The sequence below is a fragment of the Ovis aries genome, chromosome 2, assembly GCF_016772045.2.
Source record: "Ovis aries strain OAR_USU_Benz2616 breed Rambouillet chromosome 2, ARS-UI_Ramb_v3.0, whole genome shotgun sequence".
NCBI lineage: Eukaryota > Metazoa > Chordata > Mammalia > Artiodactyla > Bovidae > Ovis > Ovis aries.
In genome coordinates this window covers 198,545,397-198,565,200 of record NC_056055.1, presented here as the reverse complement: position 1 = coordinate 198,565,200, position 19,804 = coordinate 198,545,397, and the positions used below count along the sequence as shown (strand labels likewise).

At 39.5% G+C, this 19,804-nt stretch overlaps 1 protein-coding gene across 7 annotated transcripts in view; it reads left to right on the top strand.

Moving 5' to 3' along the window:
* HECW2 (HECT, C2 and WW domain containing E3 ubiquitin protein ligase 2) overlaps nucleotides 1-19,804 on the top strand; it is a 446,556-nt gene that overhangs the window by 343,231 nt on the left and 83,521 nt on the right. For all 7 annotated transcript variants that reach the window (XM_060411238.1, XM_060411235.1, XM_027965053.3 and 4 more), the window contains one exon: nucleotides 4,754-4,939. In XM_060411238.1, the coding sequence (XP_060267221.1) occupies nucleotides 4,754-4,939 (186 nt within the window). The remainder of the gene's footprint in view (nucleotides 1-4,753; nucleotides 4,940-19,804) is intronic.

Genomic DNA, 19,804 nt, shown 5'->3' with positions numbered 1-19,804 from the left:
TGTTGCCAAATAGCAATAATTTCCTCTCGGTTCTTCTCGATATTTTTCACTTCTAACTCTTCAAACACTTAACCATACAAAACACATTAAGCTCTAAGGAGTGTAATTTTAATGAAATTCCACAAATAAATTCAGTTAATACTCAGTTGATCATTCATCTAACTGTGCAGTGTTTATTTATTTACAGAATGATAAGAAAGAAACAACCAAGAGGATTGGGAAAGGGAGTTTTGGAATAGAGAAGGGATAACCAAAATGGACATTTTAAATCACATTGACAGGCAAGAAAACTTTACATCCTTTAGGTATCATTTAAAGGGGCTCTGCTTACTATTTACAGTTGTCAAATCACCTTAACCCGTGTGAATCCACATGCAGCATCTTCCAAGGTGAGATCACTCTGTGCAAGAAGTTTTATCATGACCCTGCTATGAAATAAGTCCACTTTTGTTTCAGGTAGCAGATCAGATCCCTTTACTGCATCTTGTTCTGCAAGACCAAAGCAAAACAGTGACTCAAACGCAAAAAAGGATCCCTTTCCAGTTAGACCCACTACACCCCAGAAGGGAGAATAAAGATGTCTCTTTTCTTTTCACATACAAGTTTCTCCTGTCAGCTTCCATGAAGGCTCTTTCTACCTAATCCTACCTGTTTAGTGTTTCTCAGCTCTTTAGTAAGTTAGTGTTAGTTGCTCAGTCGTGCCCATCTCTTTGTGACCCCATGGACTGCAGCCCACCAGGCTCCTCTGTCCATGAGATTTTCCAGGCAAGGATACTGGAGTGGGTTGCCATTTCCTTCTCCAGGGGATCTTCCCAACCCAGGGATCAAACCTGGGTCTCCTGCACTGCAGGCAGATTCTTTACCTACTGAGCTACAAGGGAAGCCCTTTGGATCCCTCTGATTCTTAGCTCTGCTAGTTTTATCAGTGTGTTTCAGCATTTTCACTGCTACTGTGACCTCTGTTTTCCAAGCTCTACTTTCTGCCTCTGGCGAACCCCTTTCTCCCACCTTCCCCTGTAATTTTCCCTCTCCATTCTTTTGAGTGATTGGGTTTTGCTCGTCTCTGTATCCTCGGGGTTTAGAACAGGGCTTCCCTGGTGGCTTCGACAGTAAAGCGTCTGCCTGCAATGTGGGAAACCTGGGTTCGATCCCAGGGTTGGAAAGATCCCCTGGAGAAGGAAATGGCACCCCACTCCAGTACTCTTGCCTGGAAAGTCCCGTGGGTGGAGGAGCCTGGTAGGCTACAGTCCATGGGATCACAGAGAGTCAGACACGACTGAGCGACTTCACTTCACTTAGTATGTAATTAATAAGAGGTTATGAGACCCTTCTTCCCTTAATAGAAGGTGGAATGCTTGCCCAAGATCTTCAAAGACTGAAAAGTAGAAAACAGTTTTACTAATGTTAGAACACAGTTTGGCATAATCCCTTATATATTCTTGTACTTAGTTCAACTCTATGGTTTTATAGTGATTTTTACCTCTTCAATGCACTTTTACACCCTTTGTTCCACCGGATTTGAATCCCACATGCCTATGAAGAAATCAGGGCAGTTACTATTATCCCATCATAGAGCTGAGCAAATTGAGGCAGAGATTAAATGACTTTCTTTGTCTCTATCCATGAGCTGTGATTAGAAACCTCACCATAGTTCTGTATGAACTGGAGTATAAATATCTTTTCTGAATAAGTACACTTCTGGTCATATATATGTATATACTATATATAATGTACATTTTAAAACAATACTATAAATATTGAATAGACATAAAATATATATCAAAAATAGAACAGATGGATATGTATATAAGCATATGTATGTGTGCTTGGTCGCTCAGTCATGTTCGACTCTTTGTGACCCCACGCTCCTTTGTCCATGGGGATTCTCTATGCAAGAATACTGGAGTGGGTTGCCATGCCCTCCTCCAGGGGATCTTTCCAACCCAGGGACTCCCGGACTGCAGGCGTATTCTTTACCAACTGAGCCACCAGGGAAGCCTGTATATAAATATAGACATGTATAAATACGTTATACATACACATATATAAACATACCTAAGTAAACATATATATGTGAGTAAGTATGTATGTAATTTCTTTACAAACATGTAGCCAGAGTCTAGAGGGATGTTCCTGTTTGCCTTATGTGTTTTATGTAGACCCTAATAATCATGTACATATTATTCAGACTTGAAAAAGCCATGATTCTAAAGGTTGTTTGCTAGATACTGATGAGAGAAATCTTTCTTATACTTAAATTTACTTTGGTAGATGCTTTTTGCAAAGATCAGTTGAACTTGGCACTATATTACACATCTCACTGAGTGGAGAGGCGGAAGATGAAAGGACGTAATTAATTATGAGACCAGCCTTAAGACTCCTGTGCTTAAAGAGCTGTCCAACCCCAGGGGATTGCTTCCTGCCCGAGGCTGGGATGGGTTCCTTCACCTAATTACTACTACTTCTTGCCCTAATGCAGTTCTGCTGCTTTTCTTTAGCAGAGTGAGGAGCCTTTCTGGTACCCCAGATAAAGAATCAGGATGTGGCCTATTTACTTATTTTAATGCGGGGCGGGGGAGGGTTAAGGGAGGGTGACAAGAGATACATCTGTTTAGAAATGATTTATCTGACAGAATTCTCCCACAATATTTTGTTCCCAAAGAAACTTATTAGGGAGCGTGACTTGAAAGTTCATTACTGTCACCGTCACAGAGGCTAGTGTTATCTCCGGCCTCTATGCTTGCAATGGCTTGTGTGAAAATAAATCAGCAACATGCAGCCAAATACAGAAAACAGATGCCTTGTTGATTGTGCCTAAGACTCCAAGGCAGGGTCAGCCACAGGCTAAACTATTAGTTAGCTAATGTTAGTCTCTGACAGCCTCCGACTTCTTTTATTAGTCTCCTTCTCTGCTTTCATGGTATCACTTTCTTATTCTCTCATGCTCTAATTGCCCAGAGCCCCTGTGTGGGCCTGCCTGCTTTGGCAGTGCTCTGTACTCTGAACCTCGTAATTTTTCACAGCTGTCAAACCTCCTCTCCTTTAGACTGTCAGGTGGAAATGTGATCGCAAATACTTTCTTCTCAGGTGTACTAAGGAACTAGTACAGTAGCATTTGAGTAGAGTTTAATGTGCCTGACCTTCCTGCCTTCCATTTTCATAGGGGAAAAATAATTTCCATACAAAGCAAAAGGTTAATGATAGCGAATCAATCAGAATAACTGTAGAAAAGTTACTTTGTGCAGTGTGAGTTATACATCAGTCATGGTGACCAACACATCTCAATGGCTTAAGCTAACAGAGGTCTATTTCTCATTCCAAATTGAGTTGTCAGGGTTCTCTGATCCCTGGAGTCCTTCAGAAACCCAGGGACCCAAACTGAGAGCAGCCACCATTTCAGACATGGCCAGCTGCTGTGCTCACCATGCCAAAGGAAAGAAAGCTCTTGAAGGCACTCCTGTTGGCAATGAATTGTCCCACCCAGACGTGATACACTCTGAGGGTCTCTGGAAAGACAGGAACATTGTTGACTATCCTTACTTATTCAACTTTTATTCTCAATAACCAGCACAGTAAGCGTTTATTAAGGTGAAGTTATTTCCAGAGATTCTGATTTCTTTGGGGTTTACCTTGGTCTGTCTGAAAGAAAATAAATAACAAAACTCATAACGTAAAGCCTATAGGCCTCCACACTCAGTCTGATATCCCTGGGATACTGAGGTTGGAGGAACCCAAAGCCCTTTGAATCTACCTGAGGAGAATAGCATTCCGGGAGAGATCCTCACGGTGGGTCAGGTTCATGAATGTCACATTCCTTCAGGGAAATAGCCTATACAGTTACTCCTTTTCCACTGCTTGGCACATGGTACTGTGTTGAATATCTGTTGACTAACTCATGAGGACAGCCCATGGCTTATGGTCTTTTTTTTTTTTTTTCCTGGACTTTTCTTTAAGTATCAGAAGATGACACTGATGACATTTTATAGAACAATCACTTTTTTATGTGTGCTGGTATAATGGGGTTTTATTAAATGTGTATTTCAATCATGTAAATTTAGCCATATATAGGTAATGTGTGTATATGAGTATGTGTGTGTGTGTGTGTGTACAGGAAAAATAGAGAAGAAAAAAAGATTAAAAAATACTAAGATATACAGTCTAGGTAATTCTGCTTGCTATTCTATTTACTGAGATTATGCTTTTAAGCACAAGTAAGATGAAAAACTCTAATCTACTGTGGTCTCAGTTGAATATGACTCTCAGTGAGAACTACTCAGCCTATTGGATACACTTCTAATATTCAGATTTATGGCCATTTTTCTATACAACTTGGCTCCTGACTATATGCCAACTGTTTCATTGGCATAGACCCAAAGAGCCAGAGACCTTGTGCTGGAGGAAATCCTGGCTATATTGGGGCTCTCTGTGAGGTGGTATATTTGTTTCCTGAATGGTGTAATTTTGACTGTGTGGGCTTTGCCTAAAACCATCTTTAAGGTCTTACATCTCCTGTAGAATGAAACTCCACAGTGTTCTTATTCCTTAGAAAACTAGATTCATTCGTGAAGACTCCCTGACTTTCTGTAGTCTATTTTAATTTAATCAAAATTATTTTGCTTTGTCTCCTAATGTGGTCTAGAGTTACACTGAATCTGATATACCATCCGAAGATTGAATATGTCCATGGGAGTTTATGTGTTGCTTTTGCACGTCACAAAGCAGATTAACATGGCTTTCCCATCCTTCTCTCCAGAGTGCCTACCGCATGTTTACAAACAACACATGTTTGAAGCACATGATCACCAAAGTCCGGCGGGACACCCACCACTTTGAACGCTACCAGCACAACCGGGACCTCGTGGGATTCCTCAACATGTTTGCAAACAAACAACTGGAGCTGCCAAGGGGCTGGGAAATGAAACACGATCATCAGGGCAAGGTAACTTGTAGGAGTGGCCGTGGGGAAGCCGCCACATGACTGTGCGATCTTGTGACTTTGGCACTTGGCTCTACCCATCAGGTGAGGGCTGAAAGTCCTTTGTGAGGGGAAAAATTCCATCTCCTGCTTCAAGGGAAACCTGGACAAACAGGTTGTTTGTTACCATCAGCAGTTGCTACCCTCTTTTGAAATGGTATATGCAGTGTATGGGAGTCAGGGCACTTGATGGGCAAAACACCCACTTTGCATGGACATTCTTTGAACTGTTTTCTACTGTTTAGAGAAGAGGTTTCTTAGGCAATGATACTTCCCTCTCCTAGCTGTGTTGTGGATAGTTGAATACAAGTTGTGGCATTGTTTGGAGAAGGTAGCTAGGAGGTTGCTAAGCAACAACACAAGGTGTGTCTGTGACACCATCCGGGTTTGGGCCTTAGTCTTGTTGGTTCAAAACCCTGATTTTGTTAGCATGTTAAACAAGATTCAAAGATTGATTAATTTCTGATGAGAAATACTTAACTCTCGCACAGGCCAGGTAACCACATCTCCACTTCCTTCTTAGACAAATGAATCAGAAAGCCGGATTACTATCAGGAGGTTGTCTTATGAGTAAGAAATCAAAGTGAGAAAGTTAGTAATTCTTATTAAGGTGTTTCTCAGCCAAGATTTTGTTTATTTAACTCTTGTTTAGCATGTACTAGGAGCCATGAACTGTTTAAGTTCTTTATGTTTAAGCTCTCCACAATAACTCTAAGTTAACTCTAACTCTAATAATAACAGTAAGAGAGTACTGTTATTATTGCTATTTACATATGCAGAGTTCAGGTGCAGAATGGTTCAGTGACTTGCCCAGTGATTAGGGACGGGTAATGTCTGAGCTGGGCTCTAACCCATGCAGTCTGGTTCAAGGGTCCTTGCTCCTAACCACCCTATTATGCTCTCCAAGTATTGAGAAACCAACCAACAGTTTTCCTGTCTGTAAAAATACTTGAAATACATGACTTGTAGTATGGGGAGGATTACGTTGACAAAATATTTACAGTAACTGTACTTGACTTTTTCATTCAACAAATATTTATTGAACACCTGTGCAAAACAGAGCAGCCAACAACTCCATAGAACTGCCTTTCTGGTGGAAAGAGATGGCCAATGGACAAGTAAATACCAGACTTGCTAAGAGCTGATTAAAGTTTTGATTTAAAGAAAAGCAGGATATGGGGTCTAGGAAAGGGCAGGAGTGGAGAGTTATTTTATAGAGGGTGTCTGAGGAAGGACTCACAAATTAAGCTCTGCATGCACACAGACGTAAATTAAGTGAGAAATAAACCATACCAGGGAAGAGCATTCAAGGTGAGTGGAATGTGGAAAGTACTCAATGCATTCCATTCTTCCCTAAAGTACCCTCTAGCAAAAATACCACAGTGTATCTTGCTCATCCCGAACTCAGTTTCCAGCAATCTTATCTGAGAACTTAGCGGCAGTCAAAATTGATATTACAAATTGCATGGATATATTTTAATGCATGGGAGGAACCCTCAGACTTTCACTGAAACTACTGACCTGAGTTTTGTAAAATTTTTAGTAAACCTCTAATTCTCAGCCCAGAGAAGATTAGAAGTGGTAAGCATGAAGTTCAGAATAGATGAAAGAGAATGGATTTGTAATTAGGTCCCTAAACCACAGGTAGAATAGTGGTATATCAGGGTTAGGTGGGATGGCAGGGAAGCCTTTCCAGGACACGGGGAACCTGCAGGGACACTTGGCAGTTCCCGTGCTCTCTCTTTCCTGAGGAGGATGTCACTTTGCTGGTGCCGAAATGCGCAGGTAGTCCAAGAAAGGGCGATGGAAAATACTGATAGTATTATACCTGCATGTATAAGAGCATTAGCAGACCAAGAAACAGCTCTGTTCTCAACTCTGACAGTTCTTTCCTGATGTCATGGGGTTCTATACTCATTAGAAAACCACAGGTCCAGGGAAAAACCCAAGCTGAGATAATGTTGCATGTATTTCTGTTCTGTGCAGAGACTTAACATGTTAAGTCATTTTGTATCCTTAGCTGAAGGGAATCGGGAACTTATCATGCAGACCTGGAAGGGAAGTTTCCCTTCTTGCCACTCATAACTTGCCAGACATGCTTCAGGAGAGAGCTTCTTATTAATAACACCTGAACCTTGAGAAGAGTTTAAGTTGAACTTAGAATACTATTTAAGATGAGTTATGATGTATTCTTAAGAACGAGTTCTGTCTCATAGCTTTTATAAAAGTTTTGATGGCTAAACAGAGGTAAACATTATCTCAACTGTGTGGGTAACATAACCATCTATCCTCTTTCCTGAGGGTTTGGACTCATGTGGGGTTTCAGCCTAAAGTTGTAAGCATTGTTAAGAGCATTGAGTATGAGTTGGGAGATAGCTGACCTCACAGGTTGCTGGTGACTTTCCTTTTGAATGATGTGTGGCATGGAAGATGTGGAAGGACCCCTGGCCTTATGGACAGAATGAATTACCAGACAGGCCTGAAAGATGATCACTTTAGCCTGATTCCTCTGCTTTGTGCATTTAGACTTTAATGAGATTTTTAGCTAAGCTGGATACCTTAATGAAAGCAGGTGTATCTCCCTGTGCTTCCCATCATCCTTTCTTTACAAATGACTGACTTCCAATAAACAAAAATACCTTTAAAGAACATCTGGGAGAGGCTCTTGCTGTGGCTGTACTTTAAAAATCATAGCTCCCATCCTTTGCCGTTAACAGGTTTTCTACTAGCCTGAAATTTTAACTGCCCCTTTTTGATGTATTACTTTACCTCTATAATGTTTAAAGGGAGTAAACTTTTTTCCCATTTAATATAGCATCAGAAGCTATTAAATGCTATGAGTTTTTTTTCTCCAGAGTGATGACTAATTTCTAGAATTGACATGGAATAGGATGACCAAATCCTCACCTGCATGAAAAGACATGGTTCTTATGAGAAATGTGGTCAAATTTAGCTGCTCAGGACTATGAAATTTGGCTCCATCTTCTTTTCTCAAGTGCACCATCTTCCTGTGTTTTCATTAATTTTGCCATTCACTGCACTTCCTGCTTTGGCCTGCTATAAGCATGCCACTGTGATAACTATGCTACAAGCTCACAGTGTAGTATTATGTAGCGTGTGCCACTAGATAGGTGCTAGATGTGGCTATGCATTTAGATTAATTCCTTCCATTCTCAATGCAACCTTGTACATAACTGCTATTTTTAATCCATAGTTTTTGGAAGAGGAAACTGAAGCGCAGCATGGCTAAGTGAGCTGACCAAGATCCTATAATTAGTGTGTGGTAGAATTGGATTTGACTTAGTCCATCCAGATCCAGAGTCTGTGCTGTCACCTTGCCTCTCACCAGGGAGGAGGTGAATACACATCTTCTAGCTCTTACAGGGAAGGCAGTAAACAGTGCTCTGGGAGCATGTGGCATGGTCTCCTACCATGGTTGAGAGTGTGGGGGCTTTCATACACGCCATTGAAGGGCAGCAGAGTGGCTGGATTGCTCTTGCCTCTCTAGGCATAAGTGAGTCCCCACAGTCCCTCTTGCACTGTTTCATGATGCCTATACCTATGTGTCTCATGGTGCTGCTGTTAACTTGTTTTGTCTTCCCAAGCATATGATCCCCTCCTTGAGAGTTCTTCTGTTTATTTTTTTAAATCACTCCCTCTTCAACCCCAGAGCCATTTGTATAGAAGATTCTCAAAACAGGTTTGATGAAGGAATGAAAATTTGTTATCTGTAGATTCCTAGTTTTTCGGTGATATCTGCTTTGGACAAACAAGCAAGCTTCCAGGCTCTCTCCCCATTGCCACTTGCTCCTCCTTCTGTGCACTCACTGGAAATAGCTCCTAGGATTTGCCTGGTTTGACCTTTCTTATTCCATGTGTTGTCTTGGATTTTTCACATTACATGTTTGAACAGGGTAGTGATTATGCTGTACTACAGTTTAGCTGTCTCCAGTTTGGAAGAGACTTTTCTTCTAATTACTGAAGGCCAAGGGTTTAAGTTGGCTGAGGTTTCACAAAATTCTAGATCTGGTGTGCTTTTAGGGGAAGTTCTAGGGTGAAAAATGTCCTTGACTTGCATGAAAGCAGAGAAGTAAAATATTCTTTTAGCATTGACTATGAATTAAAAAGTAAGAACAACTATCAGGCCTTCTGGGTAAGATGATAACGATGGTGGTAACAGTGATGACATCTACATTTATTGGGCTCAATCCATGTGCCAGGCACTTAACTAGGTATTTGTGCATGGATTATTTTATTTCAACCTCATGGCAGTTTCTGAGGTGGGTATTATCATTATTGTTCACATTTTAATTGAAATTTGTGTGTGTGCATGCGTCTGCTAAGCCGCTTCAGTTATGTCTGATTCTTTGCGATCCTATGGACCGTAGCCCACCGGGCTCCTCTGTCTATGGGATTCTGCAGGCAAGAATACTGGAATGGGTTGCCATGTCCTCCTCCAGGGTACCTTCCTGACCCAGGGATCGAATCCACATCCCTTATGTCTCCTGCATCAACAGTCAGGTTCTTATAATGTGTGTATAATAAGCAAGTGATGAATTCAGGATTCTGACTTTAGGAGGGTGTCTCTTAACCACTGCACTCTATTGGGAGGGATTGTCTTTGAAAATGAGATATACTTTATCATTCCGAGGAAGAAGAGTTATAGTCCAGGTGTTGGGCTTACTGGTATCCTTCAAAGCTGAGTCATACAAATAGGTTTTGATTAGATTATAGGTATTTTGTCAGATGACACTCCACCAGAAACACATTCATGACTTCATGCTTAAATACCATAGATCTAGGAGCTAAAAAGGGAAGCCTAATTTCTCTTGCTGGAGAGAATGTTTTAAAATTATATTATGGTGATGGTTGCACAATACTATGTGTATACTAAAAACAGTGGATTGTACCATTCAAATGGGTGAATTGTATAGTATCTGAGTTATATCTCAATAAAACTATTTTTAAAAAGCAGTAGGTTAAATTAGAGGAAGACTAGGTTTCCCTTTTTAGCTCCTAGATTTTATAGATCTTTGATTCTTTAGTCTTATGGATTAGATGATATAGTTCTACTTTTAATTACATTTGGAAAGGTATCTTGTTCACAATTCCACACTGTGTTTTAATTAGTATTTTATTTCACTACTTGATTTTCTTAATTATTTTTATCCTAGCAATTAATCCAAGTTTTATTTTATTCAGGATAGTCCTCATGAGACTATGATTAACATCTATGTATACATATCTGTTGAACCTAAAGTCTAGGATTTCAACTAACATACAGGACACATTTTGACTTGTCTTATTTGAAACAAAACATTTAAGCAAAGAAAGTAGGCCAGTATAGAAAGAAAATCTCTTCTTTCTTCTATTGTAATAATTCGTAAACTTTTGTACACTCTCAGGACTGTGGAAAAAAAGGGTAATTTGGGATCTGGGTTACAGTGTTGATATAAACTTTTTATATTTATGCAAGAAATATGCGTCAGTAGTATTAAAATGTGACTTGGTTAAAATGCTTCTGATTCTTGGCTGGGTTTGATCATTAGTATGTGCTCATGGGGATAATATATCTGTAGACGATTATGAGTTTTAATAAGGAAAACCAAATGTTGCTGAACATGTAGTGTCTGTTCTTTCTGCCTTACTTTTACTCTTTGCTCCTTTCTTCTTTCTTTTCTTCCTCCCTCCCTTCTTCACTCCTTTCTTTTCTTCCTTCCCATTGTTAATTTGAAGAATTTGAGGAAATTATGCTGCAGTAGGTCAGGATTCCTGGATCTATCACTGTCTGATCTACTTCTACAAACCTCAGTTTTCTCTGAAGTGAGCATTAGTAACCTGTCCTGTCCAGCTCCTGGGGCTGTGGTTGGCATCCACTTAGATAATCATGGGATAACAAATGGAAGAAAAACAATTAGGATTATAATTAACACAATTTACTCAGTAATTGACTTATTACTTATAGTGTAGAAAATAAAAGCAGTACAATTACAAATCTCTAGAGTTTTATTACTTAGTTTTGGGGAAAAAATATGGATTATGCAGACACCTACAGAATAAAATGGACCACATGGCACACTAAGTCAGGAATGCTACTCACCTGGTTATTCCTACCCACTCACTAAAATCTTGATTTAATGATTAGGTAGAAGCAAGAATCTATCTAGAACAATAACTAAACAGTTTCAATTTAGACTTTTATGAAAATGATAAAGATTTGTTATTGATGGCTGAATCCTTATCTAATGGGAGATACACAGTGACTTATCAAAGATGCAGTGTAGAACTAGTGTAGTGTCCCATGCCTCCTGTTAACAGCCTGCTGATCTCCCTTAACCAAGGTGGTCCAAGAAAATGATTTTGCCACAGTAGGGGTCACTTTACTGTTCATGCTCCTTTTGTCCATATTGTTCTTGACCAGTGCAGGGTAGTCTCCCCGCAAGTGTTTGCTTCTACCTGAAACCTGTATAATGACCCAGAGCATTATTAGTTTCTCTACGAGTCCTCTGTTATTGTGGTCTCTCTGCTAGATTTGTCTCTTGCTAGATTACTGGTCTTCTTCTGTGGTGGTTACATACTCTGTAAGCTATGGTCATGAAGATAGCATTTTAGAAACATACTTCACAAGAGAAGTAGCTTTCTTCTTAGAACCAGAACTGAAATCAGATCCATGCATTTGCACAGAATCATGCCCTTCCAGTGTAAAACCACTAGGCACCCTCCCCAAGACTGTTCTACTTCAGTGCCTCTGATCTGTGTTATGAAAACACAGAATAGGCATCACGCACTAGTATAGACGCAGAATGACATTTCTGGAATGAAAACCTGGAGAGTTCATAGTAAAGACTGGCTTTGACCTGAACCCTAAATGATAAGTAGGATTTTTATAAAATTAGATTGTGGGGGAGAGAAAACAGGGCCTGGGAAAGGAAGGAAAACACCTAACGTAAAGAAATGGATAAAAGAACATCCTGAGTGGGTATGTTTGGTTCCTTTGAAGAAGGAACGGGAAAATATTGAGAAACCCTGTATTAGATACAAGCACACACACACACACACACACACACACACATGCACACACACACACACACACACACACACACAGAGAGCTGATGGTATAAGATCCAATACAAAACCCAGCAGGCTCACGACTCAAGACTCAAGAAAATACCAATGTTCCTACTCAATCAGGCCAAAGCAGGTCCCTCTTACTCAGACTTTTGACCTTCAATGATTTTATGAGGCCCACCCACATTGGAGGGCTTCCCAGGTAGCTCAAATGGTCAAGAATTGCCTGCAACTCAGGAGACCTGGGTTTGATCCCTGGGTCGGGAAGATCCTCCGAAGGAGGGCATGGCAACCCACTCTGGTATTCTTGCCTAGAGAATCCCATGAACAGAGGAGCCTGGAGGGCTACATTCCATGGGGTCGCAAAGAGTCAGACAGGACTGAGTGACTAACACTCTCACTTTTACCCACATTGGGGAAGACCATCTGTTTAACTCTGGCTACTGATTGAAAGGTATCTCTTCCAGAAACACCAACAGACACATCCAGAATATTGTTTGGCACCCGCTGGCCCAGTTAACACATAAAATTAACCGTCACAGATCAATATCAGTGAAGTAAAATCTGTCGAAGCACTATTGCAGAGAGTTAAGGATAACAGAGAGAATGATACAAAAGACATGGACAGTTAGAAAGTTATGACAAAGCTTGATATTTCCTAAGTTTATATAGTGAACTTATTGTTTGGTTTAGTTTTTGGAAAAAGTTTATTTATTTTTTATCTCCTCTTTCAGATGGCAAATATGAAATAACTCTTTTTCCTGCTTCTTTGTTTTGTACTGTCAAACAGTAGAGTACTGTGGGGCACTCTCACAGGTGCTTTCCCCAGATCATTCTACTTGAGCCTAAATTGAAATGCTAAGAAACTTTGGACTTTAAAAAAAAGTGATAGAAATGTTATGGGTTCTTTAAAGAAAAAATGTAAAATGGTAACCATCTGCCTATTTAAGGTGAAGCATCCTTTCCCAAAGCTTTCTAAAGCCAAGCTTTGTAACTCTAGGACATTGTGACTTTGGATGTCAGACTGGGGAGTTGAGTATCAGCATGGTCTGAATATTCACCTTGGCAAATGGAATGACCATGGCAAGTAGCAGTTATGGTTAGGACAGATTTTTAGAAGAGAGAAGATATTTGTACCATGAAAGTTACCACGGTCCTAGCCTGCCTAAGGATTCTCATTTTACCATACTCTAATAGCCTATGTGGCTAGAGAAGTTGCCCAAGTGATGACATAGACTTTGGTTTTAATCCTATATGAAGCTCATGGCCAGTTTATTAGGTCAGGTTCATCTTAATGAGTATAATATGTGGAAGTTTCAAGTGAATCCCAAAAGTCTTTTAGCTGAGTAAGTTCTACACTTAGAAAACTATGTTTTTCTTTCTTTCTTTCTTTTTTTTTTTTCTATTAGAGCACTGTATTTCTTATTTTTGTGGTGCATCTCTTTAATTACTTTGAAACAACTAACAACTTTGTGGTGGTGATCTGGTTTCAGTCAGTCAGTCAGTCAGTTCAGTCGCTCAGTCATGTCCGACTCTTTGCAACCTCATGAATCGCAGCACGCCAGGCCTCCCTGTCCATCACCAACTCCCGGAGTTTACCCAAACTCATGTCCATCGAGTTGGTGATGCCATCCAGCCATCTCATCTTCTGTTATCCCCTTCTCCTCCTGCCCCCAATCCCTCCCAGCATCAGAGTCTTTTCCAATGAGTCAATTCTTCGCATGAGGTGGCCAAAGTATTGGAGTTTCAGCTTCAGCATCAGTCCTTCCAAAGAACACCCAGGACTAATTTCCTTTAGAATGGACTGGTTGGATCTCCTTGCAGTCCAAGGGACTCTCAAGAGTCTTCTCCAACACCACAACTCAAAAGCATCAATTCTTTGGTGCTCAGCTTTCTTCACAGTCCAACTCTCACATCCATACATGACCACTGGAAAAACCATAGCCTTGACTAGACGGACCGGTGATCTGGTTTAATCACCTCCAATTACATAACATTCCAAGTAGAAATGAAATTAACCTTTAAATAGCACACTGTAGAGGATCTCTTGCGTATTTGTACGGGGTACAAACTTGTTAGACCAAAAAGTAACCCATGCAAATGCACATAGAGGCTGAAATGAAGAATCTTCTGAGGCTGTATATCTTTCTGAATGAGAGAATAGAGCAGAGTTTGGTTTTGCAAATGTATTTTTGAATAAAATGCTAGTACCATGGAGTCTTGTTTGCTTTTAAAGAGTTGTCCTCTGACCAGCATTGGATCTTTATAAAAAATGTAGTATACTATCTTCAGATTTCATGGTAATGCCCTTCTGTATTACCTAAAATGTACTGATTTGGATAACTTCATTCTTGGTTTTCTGTAGTGGTAAATGCTTAGCAACCAGCTCCTTAGGGGTGGTGGGGAAGAGGGCTGATCTACAGTGTTTGCCATTTTCCATGGTGTAAATTCTCTCACCATTGCCAGTTTCAGGCTGTCAGCATCATCATCAACCAGCTACCATAATTCCTTGAAATTTCACCATGAGTTCATGGAATCTGGTCCAAGCCATCCCCAGCATGTCACTGGCTTCCCTGTATTATATGTCTTCACACCTAAATACCACCACTCCCAACACATAAAATCTGCTTCCCCCCTTCTCCACCCTGCCTTGAGCTAACATTTATACATGAAGTATGGGGAATGTTTTACTTATCCACATCTACTAACTGATCAGCTGTTTCCAGAACTCTAATCCAGTGCCTTGTGTCCCTGTTTTTCTCTTCTATCGACTTTAGCTCTCTGATTATAACAATTTAACAAAATAACTTTCTTTAACTTTTTTGTGATTGATACAGATGCCATGAGATATTTAGGACCTCTCATTCCTTCAAATGAACCAAATGGTAGAAGATGTTAGCATTACTGTTTTTTACTTATAATAAACTATGTCATTCAGGTCTTTTCATCTATCATTTGGTAACAGAGATCTGTCTGGGATATAATATAGAGAAAATAATACCATGTTTATTCCTTATAATTGGGGAAATGCTAGAGAGGGGACCAGGAGCTGAGAGGAGATTTATATTTTGGAAGGGAGAGAATGCGTGAGTAAATTAAAATCTTTATAGAAATTAGATTACAATTAACTTTTTTGAGCATTTTAAGATTTTATAGAGTTGATAAACTAGAAGTTAGAACAGATTCAGTATGTAGCACTTCTAATCTTTAAATTGTTGTTCTTTTAGGGAAAGAAAGAAGATCTGATGTCTTTCTGTAGCATAGTTACAAGTGCTTTTTGTTTTATTTTGTTTACATGGTCTTTTAATATGGATTCCTGGTTTGGCAAAATGTTAACTGGAAACAAATTCAAACTTCTGTGACTTAGATTTGTTGAGCCTGAGGTTGGTATTTCTTCACAAATACTGATGGCTTTTTCTTTTCTTAAAATAATAGAAACTTAAAAAAAGAATTGTGTAAAGAGAGAAGTATATTTTGTTTGGCCTCACTAAAATACCACTTGGCTCCAACCAGCTCATATTTTCTGACTCTGACCATGCCCTGAAGCAGTGAAAGGGTAGACGTTTTTAAAATGAGATTTGAATTTGGATATTTGCATTCCTTTCAGTTTTCTTATTATATTGTTAGTTCTAGCTGGTCCAGCATGGGGAAGCTTGAGTGGATTTCCTTAATGAAACTTAACAGTTGAGACTCTATGTTATCAAAATTTGCTTAGCTAGTGGCTAATCTGAAAAAGATTCATTTCTGGATACAATTGCTTTTTCGATGTCTGCATTCTCAACATACTGTTTACTCAGGCAGTATTTATTAATACCTGGTAGAAAATTTCATAAATAAAAGCAGACCACTCAAGAATGATGACATAAAAAGTGACCCAAATTAAATTTAAAAAAGGAAAAAAAAGTAGTCAGTCAGCTTTGTTACTGACTTGAGCTACTTAGGATATCCTGTGGGAACGTAATCTACTTTTGTGACATAATTGATTTGTGCATCACAAATAGAAATGGCAAGCCTAAACTTTGGGTGGTATTTGTTTATGCATTCCTCTTCATGTTAAAGTAGAAAACATTTTCCACAACTCAGCTGGGATTTGAGTCATCTCCTTTGTGTGGATGTAGCAAAGCACTGTCCAGGGTCACACAGCTAACAGAGAGAGCACCGCGCATGCTCAGAGAAGCTGCTTCTTGGTGCTGTCCTCAGCCAGAGCTAGTGCACTAGCCGTGGCTTCCATACAGGTCTTAATAGGGACTTTCCCCCAAGTATCTGGCAGACTTAAAAAACTCATGTAAACAATGTACACATTCCATCTTCTCTGAATCTGAGCCCCTTGTGGAATACAGACTAACACCTCTCGCCACCCACAGCGCTGTCTCCAGCAGGGGAGCAGTCCGTGGACTGTGCGGAGGAAGCACCGTTTGCTGTCCAGCATCAGCAGTGGGCTTGTCAGTGCTGAATGTTATTGTCGGCCTAATTCAATAAATATGTAAATGTTTCTCTAAACTCAAGTACTATGTGAGGTGTGAGGAGAGTGAGAAGAACATCAAAAGGAAAAACAGGAGGAAGAAAGAATGGGGAAAAAAAGAGGAGAAATAAGATGAGAGGGGAAGGAGGCACTGCTCACTGGGCTTTGGAGTCAGGAAATGGATTCAAATCTCAGCTTTATACTTTCCCAGCCCTACGTTTCACTTAAACCTCGAACCATTACCCAACTGTATTGAAGGTGAGCAACAATAAGACATCATCACTTATGAAATAATGAAAAATCTTATTTATAATGGTGGTGGCTGGCTTATGTGTTCATCTGTGCTGAGACAGTTGCTCAGTTAGGATTTGGTTTGGCTACCCTGTGACAGAAACCTATCCAAAGTTTAAAATGCAAGATTTTATTCTCATATATGAAGTTCAGAGGTAGGCAGCCTGTAGGTTTTAGGGTGGTTCCTTATATTGTAAGAGCCCTAGCTCCTTATAGTTTTTTTGCTTAGCCACTCAGTCTTACTAAAGCCAAACTCTTCAAGGTTCAGTACGGCTGCTGGAGCTCTGCATGGTTCACGTCTTTGTTTTAGGAAGCTAAATGGATGAAGAACAGAAGGAGGACTTCACCTTGTGAAAATCTCCTGGAAAGGAGGTTGTCCGGAAGTATCACGTGGCACGCTGTTTACATCTCATTGGCCAGAACTTAATCTAGGCCACACAGAGCTGGAAGGAGCCTGGGAAGTAGTTTTACTGGTTCTCCATTTTTTTGAGCTTGGTGTATAGACTGTAGGGAGAAAAATTACAATCTTTAGAAAAATGTCTCAGAAGTTAAAACTATTATTAGTAATAATAATAGTAAGTCACATTTAAGGGGTCACAGAGACTATGTTCAAAAATTTATATGAACCATCGCATTTTACCTTTGTTTGATGTAGGCATTACTGTCCCTATTTAACAGAAAAGAAATTGTGGTTTAAAGAAGTTAAGTAGTTTGCCCAAGGTTATGTCACTAGTAAGTGGTGGAGTTAGGGCTCAGACCCAGGCTTGTCTTTCTGGATCGCAAGCATTTAATCACTACTTTGTCTTCAACTTCTCAAGTTTTAACTTGGTAGTTTATACATGTCCATTTGAGATATTTTGAAACCTCCTATCTTATTTGTGGTTTTGTAGTCTTCAGTTCTCCGCGTGTTTTACCCGACACACACAACACACACACACACACACACACACACACACACACACACACACTTCTCTCATTTATTTTTCTCTAACTTGTCAGTCTTTCTATGCTTATGTTAAAAAAATGTGATTTTTAATACTTGGTTAGTTCATTGTCATTTGTCTTCTTGTATTTTGGTCAAGAGTTTGCTGTTCAAGTTTTTGGAAGTTTATTTTCTGAGCACTCTCTTTCTCCCAGACGTAACCCTAAAAGCTACCAGAGAGAACAGGGTGAGTAAGGAGTCCCTACCCTGAAGGCATTCACAGCATAATTCTTTAGAGAATGGATTTTAGACAAGCCTCTTAACATCAAATTATACTGTGACACTCCAGGTAAATCACAACTGACCTAGATGCACACACCCATTTGTCCTTACAATTACAAGTGCATCATTGTTACCTCTAAATGGCCACCTGCACCTTCAAAACATGCCTAAGAAATTAGGTAGAGTAAGTAGGCAATTCTATTTTCATACTCTTTGCATTTTCCCCTTAGTATGGTTCATATTATTGTTGTAAGTAATAAGAGCTTAATCTTCTTAAAGAGGATGTGAAATTGATATGATATTATTTTGAAATGTCTACTTATAAAAATAATTGAATTTCTATTTTATGACATTTTAAATAGTGGCAGAAGTAATATCCAGATGTTGATTAGAAGCTCAAATCAAACAGGAACTGGTGTCACATTTGAGACCAGAGCCTATCAGTACAAACCTGTGTAGGGTTTACAATTGATGTACTTTTTTTTTAACAGGATCAGAGAAGTAAGACATTCCACCTGGTAGGTCATGAAAAAAGGGAACATTACCCAGGGATATAAGGTTGATGACACCATCTCCTACACGACTTCCATTTAATCTAATCTTTGTACCTAGAAATCAAACATTGAGAAAAGGGCCAACAGGATTCTGGTTCTGGTTATTTCTCTGCTTTGTTTCTTCTAGTGCACTTTCTGCTGAAAGTTACTTTTTAAAGGAGTCATTTTCTGCCTGTTTGGGAGCTTCTTACAAATTATTGTGCCCTGTTTCCTAATTCTGTATCTACAGAAACATTTTGTTTCATAATGGGAAGGTGATTTTTTTAATTGGCATAAATATACCATCTGCCCCTGGGATTTATCTAGATGTATTATTTCCTAGTCTTTAAGGTATAATACTTTGTTAAAGGAGCTCCATCAATTTGAGTTGTCAGTTCTATTTTGCTCATTTAGGTTATTTGACATATAGCTTGTGTCCTGACATTTTAATCAGTAATGAGTTTCCAGGCTTTCCTAATAGTCCTTTTTATCTTTGACGACCTAATTAACTTTACCTGGTCATGGAAAACTTACATTTTCAATTGTCCTTGAGATAATGGGCTTCATTATTGCCTTGAATGAATTTTTCTTTGAAAACTTACTACCATTTGGTTCTTACTGATAATGAAAAATAGCTCTTGGGAAGAGCGTTAGAATTAAAAAGAATTTTTAAAGACCTTTCTACATTGCTTGCAGACTTTCCTGCGAAACTGAGGGAAATGGCTTATGCTCATTCATGATTTCATGTCACTAGGGATTCTGCAGTAAATGTGTCAGACATGGTTTCCTCCCTCCTGTCACATTATGGGGGAGAAATGTTTGTTATGAATGAGGGAGAGAGGGAGACATGTTTTTATAAGAAATCTGTAGCCCAGAGAACTTAAGTGACTTGCCCAGAGTCATTGAACGTGATAGAATTTAGATGTGTGACTGATGATTAAACTGGAAGAACAAATAAGAAGACTTTAAAGAGTCTTAGAAAAGTGACCAAAGGGTTGGAATTTTTTTGTTGTTGTTGTTGTAGATAACAGGTAGCCAGTAGAGGGTTTGGATTGGAGTGGAGATATAGTCAAAGCTTTTAGGAAAATATATTCTCATAGTGAGGTGCCAGTTCAGTGAATCAAGGTTGTTAGAGATGTGAAATAACTGAGAAACTATTCATAATTTTACATTTAAGAGAAAGTCCTGAAATAATGGAATGAATGGTAGCCAGGCTGGGATGGGAGAAATAGAGGAGACTCTATATTTGGGAAAATGGGGGGAGGACTTGG